We start from the raw sequence: 21475 nt of genomic DNA on the forward strand, positions 1-21475 counted from the left end.
TGTCTGTCCTACAAGTCTGAACAGAAGTGCTGGTAATGACACTTTCCCACACAGTATGGGAACTGGTAATGTTTATCCTTCACACTGTTGATTATGAGACCCTGTTTGGGGTGCTAATAACTAGACCAAAATTTAATCCTCAAGGCTGAAATTGCCCGTGCTTTATTTCTCATTCAGACTCAAGCTTAAACTTCAAGTCCCAGCAATGTTGCTATTTCTGCAGATTAGATGAGAACCACCTAGTTGCAAGATTTAATAGTTTTCTCTGTCATGTTCTTGAAGACCTTCAACACTACTATGTCTTGAAGCTTGAAGTTGTACTTGGCAAGAAGGTGGAGTCTAGGTATCAGAGAGTAGTCTTTCCTGCCCCTAGAAAAAAGTTAGCTGATTTTCTCCACAGAGTTTGTTAAGGTTTTTTTTTGCTTTGCTGAAAATGCTGAAAGGTCTGTCCTCTGACCTGTTGCGTCACATACACTGGGTGCAAAGCCCACGTAATTCCCACTTCACTGTCTCCACACTCTGCCTAAACCTCACACGTTTTGTGGAGAATCACTGCAGCCTTTCTCTCACTCTGTGTTCCTATGTCCTAAATTCAACTGATTAGCTTGATCTGGGATCTGCTGATGGCTGCCTCTGACATTTAGGTCAGTTAATGGGACAGAAGCCGTGTTGCAGCTGTGCTATTTATCTGGCAAGGCCACCCTCACTTTGAAAGTAATCCAGCTGAAGGACATAATCCCCAGATGTCTTGCAACATGTGTCTTACCATGTCATGTGGCTGGATGTACAACTGTCGTATGCTTCACACTCTCACGCAGCTATATGTCTGGCGTGTGACCCAGCTGGGACAGAAGACAGCAGTGAGGTTTATACCCAGCTACTCAGGTCTCTGTTCAAATGGTACTGAGCATCTTGCAGAGAGGGTCTCCATGGCAAAAACAAACCTCCACCAACAGGAGATACAGGGTTTCATGCAAGGGCAGAGAGACTGAACTCTAGTTTCTTCCACAGCGTAGCACTAAATCGGTGTATATCATTGTCCAGAAAATGCAGTTGGGTTCCCCCTCTCCCCTCTCCTGCCCTTGCACGTATTTACTGTTGCACACTGTGTGTTGTTTGCTGCAGGAGTCTTCCCTCGCTCGGGTCACAGCTCATGAGGCAGACAGCTGTGAAAGGGGACAGGGAGCTCTTCTGATTTGAGGTCCTGTGCTGAGGTCTTGCAGACTCCATTTCAACTTCATCTGTGCTATTGGTTGCCATGGGATATTCAGAAAAGTTATTTTTGAAAATGCAAGAAGTGGCAGCCTTATTTTTGGCATTTCCTAACTTTGCATATTTGACTTCAACTATCTGTAGGAGGAGGGCAGGCATTTTTTCTTGAAAGATTAGTAAGTAGATTAAAATGTTAAAATGTGTGTTGGCTGTGAAGTAAGCACCCTAGACATAACATACCGCAGAGATCAGCATTTTCTTCCCACTTTTACTGAGGTTTCTATATTTAGAGCCTCACATTTTCAATAGGTTTTGAATGCTAATGTTAGAAGGGTAAAATAAAATTAATCTATCAAAAAGCTGATGTTCAGCCTGTAAGGATGTGTCTGTACAACCTGCCTATTCTTTGCTGGGAGCTGAATGTTTCCTCAAAGAGGTTAAATTTATCTCTCATCTATTTCCCCTTAATTGAGTATAACCTACTATATGGAAACAGTTTACTTGCAAAAGAAAATAACATCCTAAGGCGTGTTTGTGGTGACTTCCAAAAGTATTGGCAGTGATATAATAGAACAAACAAGAATGTGACAGCTTTGAGCTAGATCCTCAGGATGTCTGCAGGGTGATAGAAAATGTGTGTTTACAAAGAACATCCTTCCCTTTCATTTTTCTATTCCTTACCTGACTTCGATACACATGAGTAATCAGTCAGTCCCAGAAGATGCATTTGAAGGGGCTAGCACTGCAGGATATACACTTTTAAATGCAAATATCAAAAGCAGCTTAAGAAAACCAAAGTAGGTTGCCCAAATTTGACAGAGTGAACCGAATTAGGGTTTGTGAGCCATGCAGTTTTTAAACTTGAGTTATGAGGCCTCTATTCTTACTGCATTGCCATCAGATTCTCAGGATATGTCCTCAGGCGCTGTGCAGATCTATGTTCAATTCACACTGCAGTTCATAGAGATAAGTGATGCTACCCAGAATTTTTGAAACTGATATTCTGTTGGCACAGACTCCCTTTGTGACCTTGGAGAAACCACTGTACATTATTACATTATTAATATATTTGCAAAACTGGGACAATATTACTTCTCTGTCTCTTGGAGAATCTTAAGGAATCAATAGACAGAAAGATTGTGCTTAGATACTATGGAAATTGAAGGGTGTAGAAATACCTGAAATAGTCATCTCAGTAGAGTGAAGCTGACCATAATGGTTTGTGAGCAATGAGCTTGGGCTCCTTCCATCTGTGCTACAAAGGACTTTCAAAGCAGGACTATGAAGGACTAATTGCTTCCTGGAAGGTAAATAATCTCAAGTGAAGAATGTCTTATAGGAGGAATACTGTAAGGTTTTCTATTCTGTGCTTTACTACCCTCTCTTAAGAGTTGTTGCAATGACTATATTGGAATTTGGATTGAGGGTGGTATCATTTTGCTTTCTTGGAGGATCTGAGTAGAGTTCCACTGTTAGTCTCCCCTAGCCCATCCCTGTTTAACTAAGCTAAGAGAGCTCAGTTTGATCTCACAGTGTAAGCAGGGTGGAAGTACATTTTAAAGGTGCACCCAAATTATTTGTCAGCGTTGTAAAATCCAACTTATTTCACAGTTAACTCACTTCAAGGTTCAGTTTATCTATTTCGTGGGATCAGCTGTGTCAAAACAATAATGAAATGTTGCGATAGTATATATCGCATATTTAACCAAGTCAAACTGTAGCTGAGCTCTTGGGGGGGAGGTGGGGAGAGAACTAAGTGGTCTGCCCCATGTCTAAGCGTGGGATCCTAGTTGAATTTAGAATTATTTTGTGCAGTGAGAGTCTAAACACCCACAGAAGAAATAACGATAAAGCAACCATAATAGCAAATGAAAAGTGAATATCAAAGCTTATAGCTAGCTAGCTGTGATCACAAAGTGCTCAAGACCTTTTTAGTGATCCTGCTCCAGACTGAGTGAGAAGGATACAATGAACTGGCACGCACTGCATGTGGCTGCCCGATACTGGTTTGCTCAGCAGCAGAAAAGAAGAGAGAATGGGTACTTCCATTCAGCATTTTAGTAAAAATATGCATGGAAATGCAATGCTGAAGAATGAAATTAAATTATAGCAGGCAAAACAAATGCTTTTCCTGTTCATACATGATTTGGGGAGCAATAGTAACAAAATTACAGTTACACAGTTTATAGTTTAGCAGGACTCAGAGAGATTCACATAGAGAGCAAGAACATAAATTCTTATTAGCTTTTGAAGGAATGTCAAAAAGCAATAGGTTTATAAGCGATATAAGCCTTGTGGTTTAGGTGAAATGAAATCTCAGTTTAATTCCAGTTAAATGGAAACCTTCCCTTAAGCAAGTTACCCATACATAACTAAGGAAGGATTTCCCACCTGTCTCATGAAGAGGCTTCTAATAATTGCTTCTTAATGTGGATTGATTACCTGAGACAGTATACCGGAATGCTGAACCCAACACGAAATCACAGGTTTTTCTCATTTTAGCATGTTTTAGATTAAACCTTCAGTTACTTAATTTTTTTTTTTTTTAAGAGCAAAGAAGAGTATGAGCACTTCGTTAATGATTATAATGAATTGGAAGTCAAAATGCTATATTGTGCCATAGGTTCTGGTTAGCAGTAGAAGACCTGAAGAAGAGGCCTATCCGTGAAGTTCCTGCTCGCGTCCAAGAAATCTGGCAAGAATTTCTTGCTCCAGGTGCACCCAGCGCTATCAATCTAGATTCAAAAAGTTATGACAAAACTACGCAGAATGTAAAGGACCCTGGAAGATACACATTTGAAGATGCTCAGGTCAGTTTGCAATCCTGTTTAGGGACATTTGAAATAGAATATCGGCTAGTGAAATCTACATACATAAAATAAGATATATTTGGGAATTAAAGTGCCATTTTGGCAATGCAAATGGGTAACATTCTTTCATGAGGCTTATGAATTACTAAAGCTCTTTATGAGACTTCTGTGCCTGGTATAAAGTCTTCAAGTGGGCTTCAAATAGAGCAAAGCATATAGTGCAGTGAAAATGATATTTTCATGTTCCTGTTTTCTTAATTTTCTTACTCAGTTACAATAAGAGAAAAGTTCCCCCACACAGACACATTGATTTCTAGTTCTCAAGATCTGTCTCTGAAAGACTTCCCTTGATACAGGCTCAATGTCTGTTCTCTCAATGCATGTCCAAAAGTGTTGTTATCATTTATAGGAGTCGTAGGTTCCCATCATGAAAAGAATAGGACCCATGTGAGAAATAACATTTTTTAACAGCTTGTGCAGATATTTCATGGATGTTGTATATTCTATACCTTATCAAACTACTATCTACAGAACATTGGGCAAAGATCCTAAAGATCTGCTCTTCAATAATCACTAATACAACAGCAAAGAACAGTCTGTAAATGTCTTACTTGGCTTTTGGGGGTCTGATTTAGTCACAGTTTGAATACCATCATCAAAAGATACTTTTGACCAGAGTTAGATTTGTGAAAATACCTATATTTTTGAGATTGGAAGTAAAAGTTAAAAAACCAAAATGGTAAAACACAAATCTCTGTTTTCCTTGGAAATAAAAGCAAGTACTTCTGTATTAATTGCAACACTTCACGTGACTTATAACTTAATATTTCATCTTTGCAGACTTCTGAGAAAAGCAATAGAAAAGAATTGGATTCACAGTAAAAGTAGTAGAACCTGTACCATCCTCCCTTTTTCATCAGCAGCCCAGTGATGAAAATTTAATTATTAATGCAAAGTGAAATGGTGTCAAAAGGAGAGGTTGAGATCATATCCCTGCAGAATTTCCTGCAGCTTGATTATTAGGTCATCATCTTGGGAGTCAGGAGATGCTGCTGCAAGTCCCACAAAGGAGAAAAGGGAATTGAATCGGGGCTTTCTACTTTTTGGGAGAGTGTCTCTGCCCTAAATAGGAGGGGGAATAATTCTACCACCTTTTCATTTTGCTATTATGAGAATAGTAACCTATGATGCAACATAAAGTTTTCATTAGACACTGTATCATACCCACTGTTTTGAAGTACTCTACATTAAGCCAAACACACAGTTTTTGCTTGCATCTGCTGACACCCTGGAGATTTAGGAATGCAGCATATAGCAAAGACATGTTACACAAATAAACAATCTAGCAAGATTAAAGGTTTTAAAAAAACTAAGTCTTTGCAGTTGAGTCAGTAAAGGACAATTAAATTCCTTGCCAGTATCTAATAATTTAAAAAAAAAAAAAAGGTGTAAAATTTCAAGACCATTTTACTTCCAGACCTCTCTACTCTCTCTCTTTTTTTTTTTTTTTTGCCTTCATTTATGAAAGTTGTGGAGTATTCAGTCTTTATGCAAGCAGGACATTTCTTCCTGTCAGACCTGTGCTGATTTGATCCAGTTCAGCGAACAGCTTGAACCTGGGAGCCTCCATTTCTCCAGGAAAAGGGGACAGACTGTACCTGCCGTGTTCTGACGTGAAGCTTTAGGACCTTTACAGAGTGCCCCAACAGAAGGGACAGGGTTTTGTCAGGAGTAGGGCTCTGCCTCTGCAACAGGCTCTTTATGGCCTGCCAGTTGGGGAAGAGACCACTTATAAGTCATTCTGACAGTTGGCAGGTCACTTACTTGTGGTTAAAAATGTTTTGAAAAGCATTTCTGGAGTTGAAAGATGGCACCATGGAACTCTTTGTCAAATGAGATTGATACATAAGTAAAAATAGACCCATTGTGCTAAATAACATCCAGCCTCAATTCCTGACTAACAGGTACATTAACAATACTAATACACCCTAATTTATTCTTGCTTTTACAGGGTTGGTTTTTGCACAGAAATGACATTTTAATGCCCATCACCATTGCTATGTACAACAGGAGCACAGTCCTTTCTGCTCTCTGCTGGCTGCGTTGGCTGCTTTCATAGAAACTAAGTGGAATAAAACCTCCCCAAATGAACCAGCCTAAGTTCTGAATATACACCAGAATTTCTCTGCTTAGTACAAGAAATACAATGAAAGGCACTTAGAATCATTTCTAGAGTTTTCTAATACAACAAAAATTAAAAGTCAGCTTTAATTTTACCTTGCCATAATTTACAAGCAAGGTGGTTTGTTGTTTCTTTTTCTATTCACTAATTATATGCTGTACCAAGCTGAGAAACCGTATTTACTTTACAGTTTATTTGCTGTTTCCTGATTGCTGTGCTTCAAGTTTCCTATAGTGAAAGGTAGGATTTGAGTAAAAAATAAAACAAAAATAGCTAACACAAATTAATGGATTTTAAAAAAAAATTTTTTTCAGAGTATTTCCTATTCTGAATGCTTTTTCTACAAATCTCTTTCCTAACTGTCCTGGTTTCAGCTGGGATAGAGTTAACTGTCTTCCTAGTAGCTGGTACAGTGCTATGTTTTGAGTTCAGTATGGGAAGAATGTTGATAACACTGATGTTTTCAGTTGTTGCTCAGTAGTGTTTAGACTAATGTCAAGGATTTTTCAGCTTCTCATGCCCAGCCAGTGAGAAAGCTGGAGGGGCACAAGAAGTTGGCACAGGACACAGCCAGGGCACCTGACCCAAACTGGCCAACGGTGTATTCCATACCATGTGACGTCCCATCCAGTTTAGGAACGGGGAAGTGGGGGGGGGCAGGGATTCACCGCTCGGGGACTGGCTGGGTGTCGGTCGGCGGGTGGTGAGCAATTGCACTGCGCATCATTTGTACATTCCAATCCTTTCATTATTGCTGTTGTCATTTTATTAGTGTTATCATTATCATTATTAGTTTCTTCTTTTCTGTTCTATTAAACCATTCTTATCTCAACCCACGGGTTTTGCTTCTTTTCCCGATTTTCTCCCCCATCCCACTGAGTGGGGGGGAGTGAGTGAGCGGCTGCGTGGTGTTTAGTTGCTGGCTGGGGTTAAACCACGACACTAACATTATAACTAGAACTAGAATTACAAAGTGTCATAGATTTTTAGTTTTTCATATTTTACAGAAATGAGAGTGCTCCAAAAAGAAAAGCTCTATAAACTGCCTGTGTCATTTGTTTTCTGGATAAGGGTTTCCAAATTTTCGTATGCCTCTGAAGAATAAATATCTCGGAAGTTAGATTAGCCTGGAACTGTTTTTCAGTTTGCATATGTATTTTCCTTTTTATATTGTCAGCTGGATAGCAGACTAAACATCTGTCAAAGGATGTTTTCAAGAGTAGCCAGGGGATATCCTCCCTAACTTAAGCACTTATTTGTGGTGCTGAATTAGAAACCTAGCACCTTTTCCCAGCCTATGAAGCCAGAAAAGCATCTCCAGAAGTTAATTCAGAAAATCTGATGAGGAAGGATCCACGGCTCCTGATTTAGTTACTTAGCTAAAGTGGCAAATGTAAGGGAGGTTTGAAACTGGGCTTTAAGCTAGGACTCGGTTGTAAATTCTTAGAAAAATAATTCCGCAGTGGAAATAGGGACTATAAATTAAAGAAAGGTGTGTTGTGTTCTTTATACATAAAAAATAGGTGGGATTTCCGCTTTAAGAATAGGGAGCAATTCAGCCTTAGCTTCAGAACCACAACCTGCTACCCCATAAGACTGCCTCGCCAAAATAGTGCTAGCTGGTATACATTCCACAACTAACACATATATGATTCCCTCCCATTTTACGTATGTCTTCTTCTATGGGAGTAACAGCTCCTTCTTTCCCTTTCAGGAGCACATTTACAAACTGATGAAAAGTGATTCTTATCCTCGTTTTATACGATCCAGTGCCTACCAGGAGCTGCTACAGGCCAAGAAAAAGGTATTGGTCCATCTTGCCTTTGTCTTGCCACTGTGCAAAGCGGTGGTTATGTTTGCAACAATACTCAGTCTTCTCTCCCCTGTGCCAGTGCAACTGGATATCTGGTAGGTGACCAGCTTGGCGTGTTTGGAGGGTCACATACACACAGGAGTTCAATATACATATATGTGTATATATCCTGCATGCGGGCATGTTTCGATAAGTTAATCTAGCAAAACTTATTTTTATTTTTACATCCCATATTGTACTGTTTTCTCTGTTATGAAGCACCTTAAATTGCAAAGTGCTTTACAAATACATTAAAAAAATAAAATAAAATCCCAGAAGAATAGTCTTTCATGTTTGCAAGTTTACTTATGTAATAATTGTTGTTCTCTTTATTCCACCTATAAAAGCTACAGAATGTGTTTAGAAACAATCTTATTCATATGAATAACTTCTAATTTCAACTACAAATATAGGGGCTTCCTAATTCTGTTTCTTTCCCTATTATTACATGAATAGTTTTGAGTAGGCTAGGAATCTGACTTGAAAGACTGATCATGTCACACTTCGGCAAACAGAGGCTCATATCTTGGTATGTAATATTTGCTTAGAAAAGTCCAGATTATGGAATGAGTTCTGAATAGACACAGCCCAGAGTATGTGGAGCAGCTTGTGCAATGCAGATTTCTATGATGATAAATAATTTTATTAGTGGGCTCTAAACAGTAATCTCCTAGAATCAGCTGGGAGCCCTGTGTCTTGCAAAATCAGGGCCCTGATCGTTACCGGAACAAGGTAGTTATTAACACCATAGCATTCTATTGTTTATAATGACAACCTAAAATTATATGAAAGTACTGTGTGATTTTGTTTTTTGTTCAAACATTGATTTCTGAAGATCCAATATAGAGAGAGATGTTGAAAATACCAGAAAGCTACAACTGTCCGTGTGAAGTCCTTAAGTTTGTGAATGTCAGTTCATTAACACAAGATGTGCACTTCATTATTTCTTTTTATTTTCAGTTTTTCTTTTAAATCAAACCAGTTTGATCCCCATGAAAAATTATTTTTGTTGAATACTATATCTGCTTTGCCCATCCCCTGTTTTGCAGAGTCCCATTACAACTTCATACCTGTGTTTGCTCCCTGATTTATACAAACTTTGTTTTGCAGTCCATTGTTTCATCGATCCTTCTTTTCTACTCCATTTTTTCTTGCTTTTCTTTTTCCCCTCCTTTTCGTTTCTTTTTTTTTTTTATTTTAAATTTAAGTTGGAAAACACTCTGGATCGTCGAACATCTTTTGAGAAATTCACACGCAATGTGGTAAGTTTGTTGCCTCGGAAGACTAGTAAACCTGATGGGACATCCTTCTCCCCTCCCCCTCACTGATCCCTATTTTCCCTTTTTGCTTCTCTAACCTGACAGTTAAAAGTGTATTCATCACTGTTTGTGAATTTTCCTAGGAATGACAGCTTTATAATGTGCTTTCATTACAACCCCTCCTCCCTAGTCCCTTTCCCACTGACCTCAATAGTCACACATGGAGGAACGGACCTTTGGGAGCCATGCTTTTTACATTAGGAAGCATGAAATTATTCACTCTTTTTTTTTTTTTTAATTGTAGTAAAGAATCTTTGAAAACCTGCTTGATGTTGTTCCTTTTTCTGGTGCCTCCCAAAATACTAAGTCTAACACAATTTGAATATATTGGATTTCCTTCCTATCTCCTTTTTATTCTACCAAAAAAGAGTTTGTCCCTTTTTTATTCAGTTGGGCACAGGGAAAAATAAACAATAATAATTTCCCTATCTTCCTTAATGTCTAGCACAGCTTCTTCAGGACCAAAGAATTCATGCTGATGATGCGCAAGGGTTTGATTTGGGTTTCATTTTGATGATGGACTACAAGAAGTGATTTTTTTTAATACATAATTTTCGAAAGCTATTTCATGAAGGTAAAAAAATGAAAGCTGGTAAATTTGCTGCGGGCATTCTCTTGCCACCTGCCAAAACATCCACTGATTTCCTGATATGTGGGATTCTTTTTACTTATCCAGTTTCTTTGGATTTTTTTTTAACATTGTGAAAGTTCAAACTAAAGCATTCAACGCATTTATTTTTGTAGGGCAGAAACATCCCTATTTTCCCATGCCATAAAAACTGTACACCAACACTGAGGGCGAGCACTAACCTGTTATGAAAAGAGGTAGAAAGATCTTGGATTATACTCAAGTTTGTCTGCATTGTCTGTTGAATTGTGCAGGTGACGCTGCTGTGTGTGTGTGTGCGCGTCTGTGGCTTTTTCTGTGACCTGGTTAGTGGAGCTGTGTGCGTTGAAATGAAAAATATGAGAGCTTTCAGCAAAGATCATGGTTTTTGTTTTTTAGTTTCTAGGGAAGGAGAAGCAGTTCTCAGAAACTGCCTCCGGCATAATGAGGCTCAAGAGTATTTCCTCAAGTATTTAAAATATATACATATACTTTCTAGTAATCAAAAAAAGAAACAAACACAGTGAAAGAACAAAGTTTTGTGAGGCTGTGGGAATATCTCACATGTTAAAACAAAACTGTAATTCTTTAACTACTTTCTTATAGGTAAAGGCTTCCTGTAATATGCTTTGAATCCATTGTAATCAGGAAGAAATTTGGATTCAATGGAACAAAGTAGTAAAGGACACTAAAAAGTAAATAAACAGCCACAAAGGAGACTATCCCAATGTTTGAAACAAAAACCCCTATATTTTGCATGGTGGTGTTGCCATAGCATGTTGCAGTGTGATTTGTGTGTTGTCTAAGCAGGTTGATCTATAAAACAACATTGTACATGGTAACATTATACATGATAATTACATGACAATTCCATAGGAAGTTCCATATGAATAAAAGAGCCTATGTTACTAAAAGAGAGTGTAGAGAGTAGGTAGCACATCTGGGACCTCTGAGAGCCAGGCTTTTTCCCAGTCACAGTGCCTAGCAAGCTGCAATAACTACGCTTATTCATGGGAGTTTAAACAGCCCACAGATCAGGAACTGGTTATGGTAAAGAGTATGTAAACTGGTGGCTATAAGGAGAGAAATAGCAAGCTGCAGACAGATGTGAGGAGAGTAGAGCACAAAAAGGGAAAAAGCGAAGACAGCCTAGGAGGCAGTAAGATGACTCTCCAATAATCCCTCTCAGAGCAGCGTTACTGATAAACCAGCAGTTCTGTGCGCAAACACTGGAGCATTATGCCCTGCAGGCGTGCCCGATTTTCATAGTACCAGAATAGCAGGATGCCAGAGATGCAAGGCAGGCCCAATAAACCAGCTGTGACCTAGAAATGGGAACGAGGATTTCTGGATGTGAAGCGTTAGTACTTCTTCAGTAGAAGAGGGCGATTCTTTTTTCACAGAGCAAGTTATAAAATAACTGTGGTTTTGCTTTTCCTCAAACTACTACCTGTGAATCCGGGTGGAGTCTGTCAAGTCGGGTCAGGTATGAAAGTAAAACATGTCACTGCTAGATCTATATTCTCTATTAGATCAGCAGCTCTGAGGCTTGCAAATTAATCCAGAATGTCAGGATACTCAAGTGCAAACCTTTTCTCCAAGACAACTGAATTCACATCACCCACTGCCCCAGGACCCCTTGCCACCAGGCATCCTTGTTCTTCTGTTCTTGTTTTCCATTATGATGAGTTTATAAAATGTAATTATCTACCTTGGTACAGTGGTTCCAACCAGCAGGGATGAGGGAAACGTTTCTCAGAATGTCCTACAGTGTACTGATTAACTTGTTCAACTGTGAAGTGAGGGACTGTGGTATAGATCTGTTCTTCTGATTAATACAGAAAATAGGTGAGAAACAGGTCTTCTACAACCTGGATAAATGCTTTCATCTCTGAGTGATTCAGGAAGATGAAAATTACAGTTTCTTTTCTTGTCTGATGATTTAGAAAATTTAGACTAATTTTCACTATTTTTTTTCTCACATGTCAAAGTGGGTTTGTATTGAACTAAATTAGACCTCATTTTTTTCCATTTGAAGTGTTTAAAAAAACCCAGTAATCTTGATTGTGTTTAGGGACTGAACCTGAGAGGATGACCTTGTAATTCATAACCCGATTTCTTAAGACGGAGACTGTAAGAGGCTCCTGATCAGTGTTGATTGAAAGTGGGTTATACTTGCTACAGAAAGCATTTGTTAAACTAGAAAGTTTAGAAACCGTGTAAGGGCAATCCCTCTGTATTATTCCTTGAATTAAGTGGAAATAACCTAATATAATGAATTGTTATTCTAGTCTGATGGGGAAAAAATAAAACTGGAGCTATATACACAAAAACCTCCTGGGCTCAACTCTGTATTTCTTTGACACTGGAGTTTTCTTTCCAGAAGACTTTCAGTAAGTTGGTGTGCTTTATGAAAGCCCTAAATGCTCAGTTTAAAAACATTGGCAATTTAGCTTGCTCTGTAGATTTTATAGCGCAAAATTGCTAATGCCTTTGGCAGTCCACTACAGACAATATGAATAGTGTTAGAAACAGGTCTGCATTCACGTACAATATAGATAAAGTAATAGCAAACTGGCATTTGCTAAATGGAATATTTATTACCGAAAGCTTTATAGTTTGCCTCTGAGTAGTAAGCACAGCTCCTCTTGGTTTGCCTCACCTATTCACACGCATGGGTATTGAGTGAAAATATCGAGCACATACATACACTTCAGCACTACTGGAATGACGCCATTGGATAAGTGCATTGCCTTGGAGTAACACCCAACCACAAGTGTCACAGCTGTGGCTCAGAGCCCCGGGGAGCAGTGACAGTGTGCTCTGTGCTCCCCCCCGGCCAGCTCAGCCTCTCAGGTTTCTCTTTGGGAATAATTAAGGTCTAGTCCCTTGCAGCTCCCCAGGGAAGTGAGTAGGGAAGCTAAAGGCATAAGTCAGGGAGCGGGAGAATCTCATTGCTTGCTACAGTAGTAGAGAGAGGGAAATCAGCTGTTTCTGTGGCGTTTAAAAACTGAAATTCTTTTGAGGAATTTACATGGGGAAAAAAAAATCCATATTTAAAAAATTAAAAAATCAGGAAACCTCCTCTACTTCAAGTACTAACATCTACATTACAGAGAAAAAAACTAGGTGAATATGCACTGATAATATTGATGGGAACAAAGAGGTCCTTTAAGGAAAACTTTTGTCTTTAATTTCTCATGTGCATGCAGGATTTGTGACAGTGGCAGACTAGTAGTCTGAGCAGGACACCTTTGTGAGCACTAGCTGCTTAGCTGCAATCACCAGTCTGGAGGCCTTAAACAAAAGGATCTCATTTAGAGGGGAGTGGGCTAATTTCATTTCCACCCCATGCCAAATTTCTTGTCCCACCAGGAAGCACGTTAGCAGGGCAAGAAGGTGCAGTCTCCCTCCTTGGAGCTGCCTGGGGGGAGACACTCCATCATCACGTGTTGGTGTCATGGCTTCAGACACCACCATCAGTGCTAGAGTTTCATCTATTGCTGTTTGATTATAGAGAAGGCAAAAAAAATGTGCTTGTTGCAAGTTTGTCATGTTTTATGGAAAAACAGCCAGTACAAAGCAGACCAAACTCAGTTCCTATATTAAACTAGAGAGCCATCAGATGATAATTCTCTTCACTTATAATCTCATAAACAAGACCCTATTTAATAACCCTGAGTTTAAAACCATTATATCTGTATTTAAAACCCATACCCTGTCCAGCTGTCTTCTCCCACTTAGCTGGAAGAACTTTCTGACCTGTGTCCTTTGATATTTTCCCCCTCCAAACCAGTAACATTAGACCATTTCATGCATGAGATGTGAAATGTGAAGGCCATTGAACACAGCACATTTTCACAGAGGCTCAGTCCAATGTCACTTAACATGACCTAGCAAATTATGGTCTAGAGATGGAAATTAAAACTCATAAAAATAGCTTCCTCGGTTCTTATTGGGAGGGATAGACTTTTCAGATGCTTAAACCAGTGTAATCTCTTGTCATGTTAAAATCTGTCCCTTTATTGAGAAACAAAGCGGCTAATATATTAATTTCATCTGTTAATCAAGAATTTTTTCTATATGAACAGGTAAAATTTATGTGCACAAAGCCCTACTGTGCCAGACCATCTAGCTCTGAAATCCTGCCAAGGGCTATATTTTTCTCGAGCATAGCATCGTGAATGAGCTTCAATGCAGTATCAGCTGTGGGATCTCACGTTCAACTTACAGTCATGGAAGAAATCCTAATTAGACTTTTGAATTTACTTGCAGGCTATTCCTAAAATTTAAACCAAAAAATAGCTAGTCAGAAAAAAAAATCACAAAGCTTCTTATTTGACAAATACAGAACAATAATAAAGATAGTAAGTGTTTGTAGAAATGAAGGCTTTTTCTGTTTCAGGAAAGAGATGGCTTATTGATGTTTGAGTAAAAAGAACTGATTAAATAATTGACATTTTTAGTTTGGACTAATAATTAGGCCAAATACCTAGTTTCAGGGTTTTTTAGGAATGATGCCCAGGCTAATGAGGAAAATCAAAAAGAGCATCTGTAGGGCACGCCAGTGAGGACTGGCCTCCTTGTCCGGTTCTGCAGCGACTGGAGCTAAGCTGCTGTGCTCTGTGCTGGAAAAGGAGAGCTGAGCACTTGCACAGCCAGGTTCACCGAAGTGAGGAGCCAGCACGTACCATTCAGGTATTAAGCCAGTGTCTGCCATTGCCCGGCTGACAAACATTTACCTGAGTCTTAAGCTATTTGCAGGAATGAGAACTGCAGAGAGGTATAGAAACCTGAGGGGTCAGGCCTAGGACAACCATACTAAAAATATTTGTCTATGCATTGGTGCGTTGGAAAATCTTATGTGTTACCCCACACTTCAGGTGGTTAATCAAGTCCAAACTACCCCATCTGGCAAGAGTGTGTAGGTTAATCACAAATGAGAGCAGCTCATCAGTAAATGTAAAGATTAGCGCAAAAGGAGAAAGAAATCGGGAGTGTCGTCACCCAATCTGGAATGAGCCAAAATAGGAACGCAGTCGCTTAGCTGCTGCCTCCTGCCTATGGACCTCTCCAGAAAACGGTACGGCCCTAATGAGAAATGAAGAGAGGACTGCAAATCCCCGCGATAGACAGAAGGATTTTCCTGCACATGCAACCACTGGACGCTGCAGCTGTGCTGACAACTAGTGCCCCCAGTTCAGTAAATGCTAACCTCCTCCTCTTCCTTACATGTCTGAAAGAGAAATACAGCTTCACGGGTGGCTGAGAGCAGCATCCCGTGCTGCTATGGAAATGGAAGCAGAATCCTGACCCCCTGAGCGGTGCTAAAGCAATTCCCCTGTGCTAGACAAGCAAGGGCTGCCTAATCTTGGAAAGGGACTTACTGTTTCTGCTCCTGTGCCTCTCCAGATGTGCTTCTGTCAGGGGCTGTTTGCATACCGGCTCCATGTGTGGTGCACTGCGATATCACTTGGGAACTTTCCCTGCCGATGCTGGCCAAGCTGCCGGCGTGCTGCAGGTGTGTCGCACATGAGCAGATGGGGAACGGTGAGAGCAAGGAAGGTAGATTCTCGGTCTGCATCTCATTTTGCTCACAGCAGGGTTCACACCGTTTGTTACACCCGGTGAGATGCGTGGAATTCTCATTTCTAGTCCTAGCTGTATTGGTCCTGGGGTGTAGCATCTGCACTGGCAATAATGAAACATGAAAAAGGAGCGCTGAGTTGCTCAGCAGAAAGGAACAGAATTAATCTTCTAAAAGGAAAGACTTGATCTTCCTCTAGCATACATTTCAGATCCAGCCCCTATATAAATTTCATATTGATTTCTTATAAGCCACATATGTACTGAGGTTGTTGCTGACTTGTTTGCCAGATTATCTGAGGTGTTAGTGTCGTGCTGCATAAATAGGTCAGTCAGCACGTTTGTATTTAGCAGCTCGTATATCTGGACATGGTTTTGTAATTTTGCCCCTAAATTCTCTAGAAGTACAGTTGGAAGGACAACTCTATGTTAAACAGGTAATATACTAAGGTAGGGACTGAACACTGAGGCCAATTGATTTCCTATTCTTAGATGTACTTGTTCACTCCAGCTGCTGTGCTACCTCCTCATACTCTGACTCCCTTGTCAGTGTATGTCCAGAGGGTTTCATTTTGGCTTGTGTATTATTAGTAAAATTGTTAAATAGTTTCAATTCATATGTCCAAAGTGCACCAATACAGCCAAAAATCCTAATCCTATTTAGAATTTGGCCATATACTACTAAATAGTGATGGTAAGAATATATTGAAAATCTTAAGGGTCTTTTCATTCTTCTATCAAACATCTGCTACTTCTTCTGACTTTTTTTCCAACTGTTCTTTAATCTCATTAGCACGGGAAATATTTTCCGATGTGTGATGACTCATATGCTACACCTCTCAAAACTGGCCTGTTAGATGTAGTTTACCAAATCAAAATTTGGCTTATGAAAATGCTATTAACATTGTATCTGAAAGAAATAGCTAGGCTCAGCTCTTAAATTGTGACCCACAAGGGATGATCCTTACATCAGTCTGTAAACTGAATAAATCTGGAAATCTCCTAGAAGTGATAATTATGAAACCCTACCATACAGAGCTAAACTAAAAGTATGCTCTGGAACAGAGATTGAAAGAAATGTTCTGTAAACTGGAAAATAACAAATCCCTGCAGATCTGAATAAGAAGGTGGGATAATTCTGTATTTGGGGTTGCTGTGGATTCTGTGTATTAAAAGCTTATTTTCCCAATCAGAGAACAAAGTATGTTTCAGAATAAACATGGAGGAAGATCTCTTAAAGAGGGTGTATCTTCTAAGCTGTCACTTTTCCAACTATAAGATAAATTAGAACCACTAATACCTGGGAAAAGCGCATATGTTGTTGTTCAGATGGAGACTTCGTATCTATAAGGAGTGTAATATTCTCTGAGGCAGGGAGGGGAGGTGGAGGAGAGGACCATCCAAAGACATCCTGATCACTGTAGGGCTTAGGAGAAAAAGTATCCAAAGACCAGCAATATCCAGGGAGTAAGCGATGCAGAATACAGAAAAAAATTGTCATGACAGCTCACCGTGTCTATCAGGGGAAAATTCAAATAATATGTAGAATAAGATTATACAAGTCAGATCAACTAAATAATAGCTAGGTTTTGGCCTGCTTTTAGGTCAAAACGTCCTAGTTTATGTGATACCACAATTCATTCCTTAGATGCTAGAATTTGGTTATGGTTCATCTAAAAATTCCAGGGAATTTACAACTCCTAAATAATCAATTGTTGCAGATAAGAATAAAAAATTATTTCACAGATTTTACCCCACAACAAGAGCTTGCACAGCTTTCTGGTGCGGTATGGAAAAAATTGTTTTAATAACAATAGAGAACTCCTAGTTTAATTGTTTTAATTAACTGGTTTATGCAGTTCAGTACTAAAGGGAACACATACATATTTACAGAAAGTAGCCAGGCCTGTAGACCTGTAAAATGAAGCAGTAATAACTTAATGAAAGGCAAAGACAAGAGTATGCTCAATATTTTCTGGGATTATGTCTAAGGCTGACCATCATGAATTGCCTAACAAAACACTTAATTTTGGACACGCTGTTTTAAATTGTATTCCAGTGCCATACAGCTGTTGAGATTTTTCTGGCTATTTACAAAGAACAGATGGCTTACTATAACAGCTTACCTGTTACATTAGAGGAAAACATAATTTAAGGCTTAACAAGTGTCAAGAAGCTGTGAATTTAATGTAGGTAGAAAGCGACAGAGTTAAAGCTAGACATGGGGAAGAGAGCGTGCCAGGAAGGACACTTTCCATCTTTCACAGAAGCGAGAATTAATACTGTCAGGCGATATGGTGAACCTGATGGATGAGCAGTCTAACCCAACATTGCAGATCATGAGTTCCCTCCAAAATTACACTGTAGGGGAAATATTAATCCTAATTTGTTCAACCTGTATTTCAGAGCACAAAGAATAAAATAGTTATTCTTCCTTTTGTGAAGACCCACTCCGATATATTGCACTTGAGTAAATGCTCGAAACTAACTTGCAGATCCCTGTGAGCATAAATTTAATTGATAATGACAATAGCTATTAAATTGTGTAATTCCACTGAGTTATAGTACAGCAGATGACTTAACAACTCATTGATATGGCAGAATAAGTTCATTTACCATTTACTGCAGAAAATGTGCCATCTCTCCACAGTTACAGTATTTCTTACTGTAGTCTCCTTGAAATCAAACAGATTTTTCTGAGTTGCGCAGTTAAAATGAACAATACAATAAATGTAAGTATTAAATATCTAACTGGAGAGTTAGAGCCACTTTCTATTTAATGTTTTATGACTTATTTGTGTTACATTATCAGGGTACGCCTGTGGTATTTTGAGGAGTGGTGTAAGCTTGGTGTGCCAGCTCTGCCTCTGTTGGAACAGAGGCACGGTAGGATGGCCCTAGGAGAGCTAACTCCTTTTATGTGGCCTTAGGAGAGCTGATTCCTTTTATGTGGTTTCATGGCTTTTGTCTGGCTCAGATAAAGCTCAAAGCTGCCTGAAATATACCATGGTGACATACCCTACATCATCCTTTTCATGCTGTAGACCTAACTCTTGTGGGACAGTCATTATACCTTATTAAAAGAACTTCCTAAAAACCTGAAACCGCATCCTTGCAACAGGAGGAATGATGAGGAAAATAACAATGTGGAAATCCAAACACCTTCAAAGCAGTCTTATGCAGTCACATGTAATATACCTGACCAATGTTGCTTATAAATAGTAAATACGGTCTCAGCAAACCGAGAGCTGCGTTCATGAAAAAGCTGCTTTCCTGCCTATATGCAATCTGTCTCTTACTTTCTTACCTTAACTTTAAAGTAGCATTTTGTCTTCCATGACAGAGCTACCGCAGTTTACACATTCATCTTTGTAGCCCAAGGCACTCTCACTTGTAGTAGCCTTCTTCAAGCTCTGGGTATGACCGACAGCAAAAACCTCAGCATTAGTTTCTTATCAGCCAAACCCAATCTCATTAAAAAATGGCCTTTAAATTTTCTGGCTTATTCTGTGAAACAATCTGGCTGACTGGCAGTGCAGATGTTGAAGTGTAAGGGCTTCTTGTGGTTTAAGATTTGACAGACTCCAGTTGGTGCCCCTAGTTATTTGACAGTGATGTGGCAACACTAAGTGGTTGCTGATGAACAGGTTTGCAGTGATCATGCCTCTGTTTTCTGTTTTTTGTTTTTTGTTTTTATCTTTTCCTCAGGGGAAATCGCTCACATCAAAGAGGTTAACCAGTCTAGTGCAGTCCTACTAAAAGGATCACCTTGTAGCATGGAAGCAGACTCAAATCATTATACATACTTTGTAGCTCACTGATTGCCTGACTCAGAGGACAGTAGAACAAGATGTTGCATGAGCAAGGACCTGACTTGTTTTCTTTTGTGTATACTAAGGCATTACAGACTCCGAGGGACTCTCTAGCCTTTCGATGCCTCCATTTCGAAAACTGTCTGCTCACTTCCTCCTTCATATCAAGCTGGATCTGTGTCTTTTTATTTTCTGCAAGCTCAAGTACAGTGAAAAAAAAGCTTCTGCTAGGCACAGTTTATTAAAAAAATACGTCAATCAAAAACTGGAAGAAATGTAAAAAATGCATATATTAATAAATATACATATGGCATCACATTTATTGCACAATAAATTAGCACAGAAGGTTTCATTTCACTGATGTATTCACATTGAGAAAGAAAGCCTGTGTCTTTGTCTGTTGTCTGTATATTCTCTGTTAATGTTTCTTGCATTTATTTTTATACCATATTTAAAAAAGAACACCTTTTACTCCAGATGTATTAAAGTTGATCCTTTCTCTGTAAATTTGTGTATGTTTATATTGTTGTTTTATCTTTCATTAAAAGATGCAGAATCTCTTTCCTTTGGGAAGTTTGAGATTTCAATATTGAATCTGAAGATTAGTCAAGAGCAAAATCATCCCCCAAAAAGTTACACACCTTGTGCTTTCTAAAAAGTGACATGAAATGGCATTTTCTTTCTCTCAGTGACACCTAATCAAACACAGTTTATTGATAATCATTTACTTTAATTTTCTTTTTATCAAGCTAGCCGCACAGAGACCTTTCCAGCTTGCTCATCATCACATAAGCAAACCTGTCTTTAAATTAGACCCATTCTGTAATAGTGCAGCCTGCACAGCGAAGCAGTCGCTACCCAAGACCAGGTCGGCTGAACTGCATTTCCTTAGGAACGGACACGAACAAAGCTGGCTGAGAACACAAGTGTGTACTTGCTAAATAGGAAGGACAGTGTTTCTTTCTCCTTGCTGTTGCCTGTGATACAATGCAACGTTTTAAGCTGAAAAGGTAGTGGTTTGGGAGTGCTATGTGTACTGTCTGTAGAGCAAACCTTGGGTAGGAATGTGGGAGGCTGTCATTTTAATTCAAGGGCTCCATTCAGGTGTGCTGTTGTATGTCTGCTGCTGAGGTTACTCACACAGAGACCTACTGACAGGTTTATGACAGCATGTAGATGTTGCCCACAAGACAGCAGATATGGAGCTTCTGAAGCTAAGCTGAGCTGGAACTAGAAATCTCTGCTTGGCCTGAGAAATGGCACTTTTGACTGATAGAGGTGATGTAAGGACAGTAGGCAGAATCTCTGAGTAGAAAAGCGATGATGGGAACTAAGTCAAAAGGCAAAATGCTGATACCTCCAGGGCATCGTAGGGTGCATAGGACAAACAAGCCTTTTTAGCAATGCACAGGATAGGCTCAGGACAGCCAACTCTAGTACCATCTGTCATCCTGACTTTGGTTTGATATTGAGAAACAGGAATCTTGTTTCAAAGGGACTACCAAACCTAAAAATGCACACCCTCCCACACACGCACACACACAAAGTGGGACAGTCATAGACACAATCAGAGAATAAATTTGAATACATTAATGCTAGAGTCATCTCATTTACCACCAGATACCTACCTGAGTCGTTGCCGCTAAATGACAGGGCTCCTGCACAGGGCAGCTGTGGGCAGAAGGGAGCTGAGCTGCCTTCTGCAGGCAGCGCTTGCTTCTCCGCTCGTTCTCTCAGCAGCCTGGTGCAGCCATAGCCCTGACTGCAGCATCTCTGAAGAGGTAGTCTGAATGAACCCAGGACAAAAATGCATTACAGATCACCACGAATGGCTGTTCCCCAGGTTTTGCTCAGTTAGGGTTTCTGGAGGTTTGGGATTTTTGTTTGTTCTTTCTTTTCACATGCCACTCTGTTTCTGGTTTCCAGCTAGGATGATAATCACTGCTTTAGTGTCTCAGTTTTTGTTAGTGCAATTCTACTAAGCTTTTATCAGAAAACACTGGAAATGCCCCATGAGAGCTTGATTTTATCAAGAGCTCCATCTAGGTCAAATCAAAATATTCACAGTCTAGGGACGCCAGATGAATTTTAATAA

At 39.5% G+C, this 21475-nt stretch overlaps 1 protein-coding gene across 10 annotated transcripts in view; it reads left to right on the forward strand.

Moving 5' to 3' along the window:
* The window catches only part of RGS7 (regulator of G protein signaling 7), a 294692-nt gene that overhangs the window by 256920 nt on the left and 16297 nt on the right, over window positions 1–21475 (forward strand). For 2 of the 10 annotated variants that reach the window (XM_052805847.1, XM_052805846.1), the window contains 4 exons: window positions 3836–4022; window positions 7919–8008; window positions 9265–9318; window positions 19467–19887. In XM_052805847.1, the coding sequence (XP_052661807.1) occupies window positions 3836–4022; window positions 7919–8008; window positions 9265–9318; window positions 19467–19625 (490 nt within the window). In that variant the 3' untranslated portion in view covers window positions 19626–19887. Of the gene's footprint in view, window positions 1–3835; window positions 4023–7918; window positions 8009–9264; window positions 9319–10119; window positions 10201–19276; window positions 19888–21475 lie in introns of those variants that run through there. The other 8 variants (XM_052805850.1, XM_052805851.1, XM_052805852.1 and 5 more) reach the window with 8 other exon arrangements.

The sequence above is a fragment of the Harpia harpyja genome, chromosome 13 (genome assembly GCF_026419915.1).
Source record: "Harpia harpyja isolate bHarHar1 chromosome 13, bHarHar1 primary haplotype, whole genome shotgun sequence".
Taxonomy (NCBI): domain Eukaryota; kingdom Metazoa; phylum Chordata; class Aves; order Accipitriformes; family Accipitridae; genus Harpia; species Harpia harpyja.